The 11,848-nt window shown below is 37.4% G+C and overlaps 1 protein-coding gene across 1 annotated transcript; it reads right to left on the minus strand.

Annotated features, from left to right (window-relative positions):
• Positions 1-3,421: 3,421 nt before the first annotated feature.
• LOC135204580 (zinc finger protein 271-like) lies at positions 3,422-4,924 on the minus strand. Its single transcript, XM_064234734.1, has 2 exons — positions 4,354-4,924; positions 3,422-4,187 (listed from the first exon to the last, which is right to left on the minus strand). The coding sequence occupies exons 1-2, from the start codon at positions 4,922-4,924 to the stop codon at positions 3,547-3,549; spliced, it is 1,212 nt and encodes a 403-aa protein (XP_064090804.1). The 3' UTR covers positions 3,422-3,546.
• Positions 4,925-11,848: the final 6,924 nt, after the last annotated feature.

Below are 11,848 nucleotides of genomic sequence, written 5' to 3' on the forward strand. Positions count from 1 at the left end.
AGATCACGTAGGCCGTTTGAATAATAGGTCGGGGTAGTTGTCTCAAGCAGGGAGCTTGGACTAATGTTTATAAACAATTGAATGACTACAGGTGACGACATGTTATCTTAGCCTACTTTTATTGTATACATCATCTTTAGCGTCTCTAGTCTGATCACATTCCCTGCAAGCAATCTGGTTTGACCTCTTAGTTTTAGACTTTTATATATATGGGACTAACATTCCATATTTTTATTATGTAAACACTTACACATATACTAACTGTTTCCATGAATTCTAGTTGTCATAGTAATGCAATAATGATAAATTGCTCTAACATGATATATATATACTACAAATAGATACAATAATTTCGCTTATTTCTATGGTTTTGTGTAAGTCTTATACAGTGGAACCCCCGTATTTGCGGTCTCACACATTCGCATTATTCGTGGAAAATTAAAAGCCTCTTTAACAGTATTTTTCTATGGGGAAATATCCACAATTTCCTGTTTTTTTCTTTTTTTTTTATCAATTTCATCATACAATGCACTTTTTTGTGATAAAACTATTAAAAAAAAACAGAAGATAAAAGTTTTTAGTGGATTTTTCTTCAGTTTTAACTACCTAATAGGAGGTTTAAAGCATTTTTATACAGGTTCCACTATTCGCGGGTTCTAACTATTCACGGGGTTCTGGTACGCATCCCCCGCAAATATGGGGGGACCCACTGTACCCAGTTTGGAGGGTAAACCCATACCAATTTGCAACAGAGATAAAAAAATAGGAGAAAGCGAACAACACCCTAGGTACTGTTCACAGCAAAACCATTGATATTTGAGTCAGGAATCTAGTTACTTTTTCAAAAACGAATATTTTCAAATTAAATTAATTTCGTGAATGCGTAATAAATTTATGTAATTCATAACCTTACACTGATGCTTAACTATTTATTTCAAAATTATCCATCGCATTCTTCTTCTTCTTTCCTCCCGAAAAATCACAAGTCTCCTTGGACTTGAGGGTGAACGTCATCATCGTGTAAGATTGTTGTGAAGAAAGTGTCCCAGCGTCTATGCGTATGAGTGGTGTGCGGATTTAGCACAGGAAATGGGAAGTTTGTTGACACAAGTGACTCTGCAACCATCAAGATGGCATCAATCTTCTACATGTAAGGTGTTTTAAGTAAAAATTTCAAAAGCGTCATGGAGGCAAGTTTGCACCGCACATGGCTAAACGTTTATTAACCTCTGTTTAATCTTTATTTTATGACAATATTTTTGTACTTTGGGTGAAAACTCTTATTTCGAAAGTAACATAGAAATCTCAATGGTGTGTTTCCACGACCGATGACTCGTGACTTGTGTCCATTCTCCGGTGTCTGGATGTGTTGAATAACTTTTTCTGTTAGATTCGTCAACGAGCGGGGCAAGACTGGGCCAGGTAGTCCACTCGGTTGTTTCCCTACTTATATAGAATTACCATTTAACTATATTCGTGTTTCACCAATATCAAGTGAAAAAGGGTGATCTGCGTGAGTAAGATGAACTCAAGGCGGTTGTTTACCCTACTAATACTTTGAGAGTATAGTAGGCAGAGAGAGGTGTGGGTGTACTGTTGCCTAGATGGGCCACGACGACTCTTGACGACTGACTGATGCTCAGGGCAGCGAATTCCAGTCCTTCTCGGGAGGGTGGCCGCTATCGCTGTGTCACTTATATACCCTCCTCAGTACTCACAGTTTTCTTTTACTTAAAATCTACTTCAATCACTGAGTGACCTCGGCCGACCTTTGTCATTATTTAAATATGATTTTTAAAAAATGGAAACAACGGTTTAGATCGATTAAATGAAATGAAGCTTAAATAGGACTGACCATCGTCGTCACTTTACCTTCCAGAGACAAAAAGATGCCTCACTTAATCCAGCCATATTTATTTAAGTTAAAAAACTCAAGTTTTAACAAAATCTTTAACTCATGAATGCAACTTCGATCATTCATTTACCTCGGCTGACCTTCAGTTCGATCACTAATTCAATAATTCTGGTTGAAATAGATCGATTATGTACCGGGCGACACTAATCCTCATCCTGAGTGACACCAGTTTGTTTACACTAGTACTTTCCACCAAGGAGATTAGGTCCTTTGTTTGAGCCGTTTGTTTTTCTTTTTTAACAATTACGCTTTTTAACATTTTAAAACTTATAGAAGTGTAATAAATATATTATATTAAATTACAGTGGACCCCCGTATTCGCGGACTCACACATTCGTGGATTTCTCTCGAGAACGTTTCCCTGCATTATTCGCGGAAAATTCGCGCATGCGGTATTTTTCTATGAGAAATATCCACAAATTCCTGTTTTTTGTTATCAATTTCATCATAAAATGCACTTTTTGTGATAAAACTATTAAAAAAAACCAAGTATGAAATTTTTAGTGGTTTTTCTTAAGTTTTAACTAACAAAATAGGCTGTTTTTAGCATTTTTATAGGGGTTCCAAACATCCGCAGATTCTAACTATTCGCGCGGGGGGGGTCTGGTACGCATCCCCCGCGAATCCGGGGGACCACTGTATTCCTATACAAAACTTGGCTATTTCACTCAGAAGCATTTTTGGCGAATTAACGATTTCTACCGATGTGTTAGGTTAAGTTAGGTGGGATTCTTCTCTGAAACGGCTCCCTCCCTTGTGTGTTTAAGCTCTCATTTCTTCTTTAGTTTCCTGATGTGGTTGCTGCACTAAACTATATCTATTCTAGGCGTTGACAATTAAGTTTTGGTGGTGTCAAATATATTAAGATATCTGAGTTTTAATGAGGTCGAATGAAAGATTTTATTCATATATTTATAAAGTATTTTATTATTTATCTATTTTTATTTTATACATTGAAATATAAAAAAATTTAATCTAATCGAATAATACCTTTATTTTAGTCACTTACGAAGCAAGTCTTTTCTCAACACCTCTGACTGGTTATCGTATAATAAATACTGCAATACAGGTCAGTCCAGTCTATTAGGATTGAGTAAACCAGGCAAAATTTTGAGTCCATCAGACAAAGGGGAGCAGGTCCAAAATCACGTTTCAGGATTTCTGGACAGTCAGATGCAGGATTCGAGTTAAATAAAAACGTAATAAAAACTACTTGGACAGAGATCAAGTATGCAGTTTCTGTCTAGTGTGAATTTTTGTCTTTTGAGATGACTTGGTTGAGAAAAACTTCTTTGACATATAGACCAAGTGAATGGTTTCTCCCTAGTATGAGTTTTCATGTGCTTTGTGAGAGTACTGGAGGAAATAAAATTCTTTCTATATTATAGAGCAAGTATATGGTTTTTTTCCGTATGAGTTCTGAAGTGAGTTTTTTCAAATTACTTTGACAAGAAAAACTTCTTTGACATATAGAGCAGTTTATGGTTTCTCTCCAGTATGAGTTTACGTTCACGTGTCGTGTGAGAGTAGTCCTGAAACATATAAATTCTTTTGACATATAGATCATATGTAAGGTTTCTCTCCTGTATGGGTTCCGATGTGAGTCTTCAAATAACGTTTTTGAGAAAAACTTATTTGTCATATAGAGCAAGTGAATGGTTTCTCTTCTGGTGTCTTCTGAGATCAAATGATTTAGAGAAACTTCTTGAACATATAGAGCAAGAATATGGTTTCTCTCCTGTATGAGTTCTCATGTGAATTGTGAGATAACTTGATTGACAGAAACTCTTTTGACATATAGAGCAAGAATATGGTTTCTCTCCTGTATGAGTTCTCATGTGAATTTTGAGATAACTTGATTGACAGAAACTCTTTTGACATATAGAGCAAGTAAATGGTTTCTCTACAGTATGAGTTCGCATGTGTCTTGTGAGAGCATACTGATACGAAAAACTACTTTGACATATAGAGCAAGTATATGGTTTCTCTTCTGTATGAGTTATCATGTGAGCTTTTAAATATTTTGGTTGGGAAAAACCCTTTTCACATATTGAGCAAGTATATATCTCTCCCGTATGAGTTCCCCAGTGTGCTTTGAGAGCCTGTGATTGCGAAAAACTTCTTTGACATATAGTGCAAGTATATGGTTTCTCTCCTGTATGAGTTCTCATGTGTGTTTTGAGAGCCTGTGATTGAGAAAAACTTCTTTGACATACAGAGCAATTATAAGGTTTCTCTCCTGTATGAGTTATCATGTGTTTTCTGAGACCCTCTGATTGAGACACTTCTTAGACATACGGAGCAGTTGAAATTTTTCTCTCCTGTGTGAGTTATCATGTGTTTTTTTAAAACATCTGATTCAGCAAAACTTCTTTGACATAGAGAGCAAGTATATGGTTTCTCTCCTGTATGAGTTTTCATGTGTCTTGTGAGACTACCTGCTTCAGTAAAACTTTTTTGACACATAGAGCAAGTATATGGTTTCTCTCCTGTATGAGTTTTCATGTGTTTTGTTAAATGGCCTGATTGAGAAAAACTTCTTTGGCATAAAGAGCAACTATAAGGTTTTTCTCCTGAATGAGTTTTCATGTGTTTTGTTAAATTGCCTGACTGATGAAAACTTCTTTGGCATATAGAGCAACTATAAGGTTTTTCTCCAGTATGAGTTCTCGTGTGTTTTTTTAAATCACCTAATTGAGAAAAACTTCGTTGGCATATCGAGCAACTATAAGGTTTTTCTCCTGAATGAGTTTTCATGTGTTTTGTTAAATTGCCTGATTCAGAAAAACTTCTTTGGCATAAAGAGCAGCTATAAGGTTTTTCTCCTGTATGAGTTTTCATGTGTCTTGTTAAATGGCCTGATTGATGAAAACTTCTTTGGCATATAGAGCAACTATAAGGTTTTTCTCCAGTATGAGTTCTCTCGTGTTTTTTTAAATCACCTAATCGAGAAAAACTTCCTTGGCATATCGAGCAACTATAAGGTTTTTCTCTCGTATGAGTTCTCATATGGGATTTCAGGCTGCTCTTTGAAATATTCTTTGGCATTCAGCGCCTGTTATGAGCTTCCCTGTTGTGTTGCTTCTCTTTGAAAATGTATCCTGTCTACCAAAGTCTATGCTATCTGTTTTCTTTCTGGGGGGGGCAATACCCAAATGTCTATTTTCTTCTGCAATCCCAAATGTCATTTCCTTCTGAATCCCAAATGTCTATTTTCTTCTGCAATACCCAAATGACTATTCTCAATACCAATATTCATTTTTTCTTCTGCAATACAGATGTTCTTTCCGCTTTCGTCATCACAGCTTGGAGAGCTGTCCTCCTCATATTTATCAGATTGGGATGAACAGTCCACATCAAATACACTATGGCAAAAAAATTCTGATTCTGCTTTGACTTCCAAGAAGGGGTCTACAAACGAAGAGCCTTCACCTGTGTTTTCAGTAAGACCCTCCTCCAAAGCCTCCTCCTCCTCCTCTTTGATTAACAGCAATGATGACGATACTTCAGCTTCCATTTTCACAAGATGTTCTATGTCCAATACTCAATCCTAGTTAGGATCTGAAGACCTTTTCCTCTGGAATACTCTGAAATAAAATCAACAATCTGAGAAAGACATGTTCTAAATAGCTCTGTTCATAACAAGTGTAAAACAAGCAGCATCCTCTGGGAAAACAAATATCACTATGCAATGATCATCTGAACACAATTTGTCGGAAAAGAAATAAAACAGCCTTGGATGCTGTTCGGAATCAACAATTTATTCAGTCCAAGTTGGTTGACAACTCAACCAGCTTCTGCCTTTACCACAAATTCCTGACTTACTCCAGTTTTGACAATGAAACAAACAGCATCTTTCCTTCATGACTTGGGAGAATTATAAATCTAGTATTTACAGAAAATAGTTTTTTTCTTGTACGAACTGCATAAGCATTTGAGGTAGAAAAGACTACTTAGACACACACCCAGTGCATATAAATAATTTCTATCTAGTATGAGCCTCCATGTGACTTTTGAGAACATGGGATAGAGAAAAAACTCTTTCGTCCAGGTGAATGGCTGCTTCTCTCTGGCTTATGTTATTCTAATTTTCAATTTATATCAGGGGTGCAATGGGCCCCAGCCTGGGGTCTATGGTTGCACCTCTATATTCCACTAGCCTTATATCTGAGGGCTCTTTTCAAGGCGTTTACCGTTCCTCTGAGGGCAGCAATCTGCACCTCATTTATTTTGCAAAATAGTCGGGCAGAGAGCAAGTGGTTTCATGCGCCTGACTCCTGTACCAGTACTTAACTACCTAACCACCTTGTTTGGAAGTTTAGCGGCCGTTCACATGCTTCGCCTTAAGTGATTCCTACTGTAAAGGGCTGAGGGTTTGCATATCATGTAGGAACAACTAAAATATTTCACAAGACCAAATATGTACAGGTTTTAGCATGACAAATGTTTAATTAATTTGTATTTTTCATAACTTACAAACCAGAAGTCTTTACGCAGTAGAAAATCTCAGAGCACCAGCTGAATCCAGTTGAAAACAGAAACTAGGTTTGGTGGCGTGGGATTGACAGCCAAAGGGGAGAGAGTAGGCAGAGTCTGACCTCTCTTCTCCCTTGTCATAAACCATGAAGCATCAGTTATGTTCCGGCCCAGGTAATTGTATGAGGGGCGGCTTGAGGTTGGCCATTTGTGTAAAGAACTCAGGTTTGTAATTTATGAAAAAAATAAATCAATTGCAAATATGTCATTTGTTAAACCTTTTGCGAGGATAAAGTAAGCTTTAGAACCAACCGCTGGTTTTGAGTTGTATGCCTCTGATCTTTTAAGTGAAAGATTACTCAATAGCCAGACATCCAGGCTTCAACGCAATAGGAACTCCAGTCTACATTGCATCCAGGAAGGATTGAAAAGAACCTGTAATTGTGCCAGATTGTTTTATTGTCAAACCCTCTCCCATTAAAAGAGAGAAGATAGGAGTTGCTTCTATTTCTAGAATAAAAGTAAATGGTATTTTTCCTAATTATACAAACCCGAGGTCCTTTACAATAGGAATATGTTTACGACAAAGCTGGAACATGGATGTTAAAACTCTTGAGCAATGTGGTTAGGCAGTAACTAACGTCCAGTAGAGGGAGACCCACCTGCCCGGATGTAAGCATTCCACTTTGCCTTTCAGCCCAAGTTTCAGAGATGAGGGGTGGCATTAGTGTACAAGACCTCAGGTTTGCATAGTTACGAAAAATACAATTTATTTCTAACAAATGTGATTTGTTCCTGTACAATATACAAACCCTTGGTCCTTTACAATAGGAAGACTCACTTATTGGGGGGATGAATCTGAGTCTTTTGAACTGACTGGAGTTTCGTACACCTGGGATACTCCTGCTGATCAAAGTATAAGAACTGGAGGCTCAAGAGTCAGACTTCTGGGCTTCTCAATGAAAGTGAGGATTGTACTCGTATGAAAAAGGCTGGGAAAAATATCAACCCTTACTGGACAGGTAAATATATCGATATGCAGCTCCTCAGGCCGGGTAAACTATGAGGTCGGCCAATTAACGAAAAAACACATCAATTGAAAGAGGAAGTTATGCAAATGCACATGGTGAAAGAAAAAATTCTAAAAATTTTCCCTACCTTGCACAAGAAGTTGAAAATTACTATTTACAACACCTTGTGGGCCCTCTTGTACAAGATAATTGTAAATTTTACCAACTTTTATATGTTTTTTCTAATAAATAACTTTTGTTTTATTTTGTAAAAATTACGATTACAGCTCACACACTATCAAAACAGATAAGAAATAAAATCAATAACAAATTCTTAGCATATTTGTTGAAAAATATTTATGTGAATTTACCGACAACAAAGATTGTCTTTTTTTTACTTTCACGTTTTTTTCTAAAATTTTCATTGCACTTTTCTTTGCAAAATTACATTTACAATCAACATGCTATCGTAAATGACAAAAACAACAACCAACAGAAACCCTTGTTATATTATGAGCAAATTTTACAAAATGATGCCATGTGAGACAGAGACGTAATACATTCCCCCTTGAAGTTAGAAGCAGAACTAAAGTCCTGAGACGCCTGATTCGCGTTTTTATGGGCTATAGAATTATTGGCACCTCTTTCTTGCCCGATTCTTTCCAAATCGATGGCGCTTAATATCGTTTTATCTACAGGATTAATCTGTCCACCATCCCAAACTTGTTGTTACTACTCCCAAGGAGAAATTCGTCTATTAAGGGTCAAGGCATAGATCCGAGAAAAGGTTTACCTTATTGTCAGTCTCCTTCCTCCCATCCTAGAGGAATGAGCAGGATTGCTTCTATGATTCTAATAAGAAAAATAGAAAGGAAGCTCAATGAGTAGACTTACTCAAACGCCAGTCCAGCAAGTGTAGGTTAGTCCTGTTCTAAGCCCAAAGGAAGAGAAGTAGAACACGGAAACAAGAGAGGCCAGTCAGTCTCAAATCCTTCTCACCTTGAGCTGCACACCTTAGGCAAGATGCAACCTGTCCTATTAAAGGAGCTGGGTAATAAAACATGGATTTGTGGGCAAAGACCCAAAGGTAGAAAGATACTGTACAGGTGACATTGTTGCCAGCTGCAGAGAACCTCCTCCAGATTTTCTGGCAAAACCAGGAGAAAGCCTCGTTCATGTCAAGGAGGTTGAGTCTTTTCAAAAGTACAGCAATCACACTAATAGGACAAAGTAATGATTGATCTGGATCAACAATTGCAAAGTCCAAGGCACAGGGGATCATGATGGACTCGAACCTGGCAAAAAAGTCCCATCAATGACACCGATCAGCGAACACAGCTCCAATCCATGAAATGTTAGAGGACTGAAAGAGTTATCTAGCTATTTCTGTTGCTGCTAGGCGAGAAAGTCTATGCTTGCAAGGAAAGCTGAATAGTCTTTTAGCCACGAAGACAGAGATTGTACTACCTGAGGAACGGCTCTTGTGTCACTAGCACTGGAGGGTGGGTCGGAGGAACTAATCTCGTTACCTTGGAAGCAGATTTGGCAGGTTGGGTTAAAGGCAGTCTTCAGCTATTTATTTTCAATTCAGGATGAACAATGTTTGATGAGCACCTTACAAATTAGAAAAAAATATGGAGGTGAAAGCCAGTTCAGAGGACACCAGGTGTTGGTAGAAACCCATTGAAGAGGTATGGCGTATTTAAAAGACTTAGGAACAGTTGCCTTTGAAAAGAGAGAAGTGGAAGTGTATACATTTATTTACATTAATTAATTAATTGGGTGGTGGGAAATATAATGGATATGTCTCTATGTTTCAGATGGTCCCATGTCATTATTCTAGAGATGGGATTCTCTAAAGACTTGACTATCGAAATGTAGTGGTTGACAATTTGAGAGTTTGGGGTGATTACTTAGACTATTCAGAAGAGTAGAATGATAAATTACACCTCTTTTGTGGGTCGACTTAGTTCTTAACATGAGCTTTTTTTAGTCACTTTGTTCCATTTTATGTCCATCTAGTTTGGGAAATAAATAGCATATTTTTGTATTTACATGAATTCATTAGCCTAGTTTGATATTGCTTGCAGAGAGAGATGGCCAGCTACTGAAAAGTAAGAGTTTGCCACTTGTTTAATTTGATTAGGGGTTATAGTTTGGTGGCAGCGTTTAAAAAGCTTTTTATACATTTTATAGGCTGTAGATACGCTAATGAAGAGACTGGTGGCTAGGTAAACATATATTTTTTGGGGAGGAAAAGGGTTATACCTATGACACAGCAACTCGGGGCTTGCTTTGCTGATTCAAGAGTTTTGTGTTTGGGCTGTTGAGTCTCTCTCTCTCTGCATCTAGAGACAGTTTAGCTGGTTAGTGATTCGTGAAAACGTGTTCCGAAGTTATGGGGAAAAAGTGTAATTTTTGGCATATTAAAGTGTTTATTGGGTGTGGTGAATAACTTACGCACATTTTGCAATGCATATACAATTTTGGGTCCCAGTCATATGAAGATGTGTGTGTAATTTTATTGCTTCCTTATTTTTTCCCTTTTTTCTCTCTCTCTTTTTGTTGGTGATGAATTTGCTCAAAGTGTATTTTTGTTTTGATGTCTCTCGAGATTTGATGGACATTGGGGAGATTTTGTAATAACATGAGCGATTGTTTTTTGGTTGATGAGTTACGCCCTAGAGAGAGAAAGGCGAGGGTCTGAGTAGAGTGAAAGAGAGAGGGTGGTTGGTTGTAGGTGCTTAGAAGTGTGAGAGAGAGGTGGTTTACTGAGTGAAGCACTTTTGCATTTTTTTTTTATCTCCTCCCCGTTTTTTTTTTTTTTTTTTTTTTGGTGTGACCTTGTACGGCAAACAGCTGTTTGTGGAATGATTTACTGGGCGCGGTGCATGTTTGTTTTTTGTTATCTTTTATTGGGGGAAGTTTGTAATAATTTTTTTGGATTGGGTTTTGTGTGTATATAAATACATTAATGTTATTGAGGTCGGGAAATGTCATAGAGCACAAAAGATTTCGTAAAAATAGGGAAATGGCGGACGCAGAGGGTTAGACGACTTTGGTTCATCACGTCACAAAACTTTTGTGCGTGTGAGAGTCCATTTAGGGGAATTGTAGATGGAACACTTTTGCAACCAATGCAAATCTTTATTGAAGGTGTGAATAATTATTTATGCGCAAAAAACATAACGGATGATGTAGAGGCATTTAGAGAGGCGAAAGCTTTGTTAGATTTCAATAAGGGTGATCTCTCCCATCGTTGCAGGAGTTTCCAATTTGCAAAATGTCATACCTGGGCTGATTTGCAAGCATTTTTAAAAGCAGCTTATAGCTCAAGGAACACGGGGATATGATGAGGGACCTCAGGGGGCTATAAAAGATACAGAAAGGCACAAATAGCCTGTAGAACATACCGTATATACTCACGTATCATGCGGCTTTTGAAGCCCTAATTTTGGAGCGAATTTTAAGGGGGTCGCATCTTACATGAGATATAAAATTTGAGTTTGTAATAATCATATATTAGTATCATATGATTTTTCATATTAATATTTGTTCGTATTATAAAATACAAACATAGCAATCAACTATTTGTTTTGTAAATCAGCTGAGGGTGATTGTGAAGTAAGTTTGTTTTGCTGTGTTGAACTCAAATCAAAGTGACTTCTTCTTGCCTCTAGTTTAGCGCAAATGAATCTCAAGATACTCTATCTATATGAGACAAGGTTATATTACATTATACAAAGTGTTTTCAAGTGGAAATATCACCTTGAAAACGCATCATTTGTGAACGAAATTTAGTTTTTTTTTTGTTAGTAGATGGCCCTGAGGGACATGTTTATTGCGTAAACAAAAAGTCAACATGCCGTTCAATATTTTCATTTATCTCATCAGAATACTGCGAGCTTCAAGTATTTATCTTTTATTGGAGTGAAAATAGTAAAATGTGTTCTTTTCATGCCAATAGTTTTGATTAAAACACGTTTTGATGGTACCATCTCGAAGTTGCGAGAGTTTCATCAATGTTGCCGATGTGGCGGGATCACAAGCTAGAAAAAAACAAGTGCAAAACCTCCCCACATTAACCTAAACGATCCACCTGCCAAACCCACCCTCAGTCACACTTTCTTCTATTAACACAACAAATACAGCAGGACAATTGACCTACACCTATACAAAAACAAAACAAAAAAGCAAAACACATGTACCTACCAACACTCCAGATACTCCGGCTTTGCTGTGCTGTCTGCCGTCGAGGTCGAAGAGATCCAACCACAACCCGACCACAACAACCACAAAACCCACAACCACAAACACAACAACAAAACCCAGGACCACACAACAACAACAACACCAAAGACCACAACCCAACAACAATCCCGCAACAACTAAACAAGAAACCAAACACCAACACAACCTAATAACACAGCAAACAACCAAGGAACAC

Source organism: Macrobrachium nipponense, chromosome 47, assembly GCF_015104395.2.
Source record: "Macrobrachium nipponense isolate FS-2020 chromosome 47, ASM1510439v2, whole genome shotgun sequence".
NCBI lineage: Eukaryota > Metazoa > Arthropoda > Malacostraca > Decapoda > Palaemonidae > Macrobrachium > Macrobrachium nipponense.

Coding starts and splice junctions, on each gene's coding strand:
- LOC135204580 (XM_064234734.1), bottom strand. CDS start 4,924: ATGAGAACTCATACGAGAGAAAAACCTTATAGTTGCTCGATATGCCAA. Junction 4,188..4,353: donor AAAAAGTTTTACTGAAGCAG/GTAGTCTCACAA, acceptor TGTCTCAATCAG/AGGGTCTCAGAAAACACATG.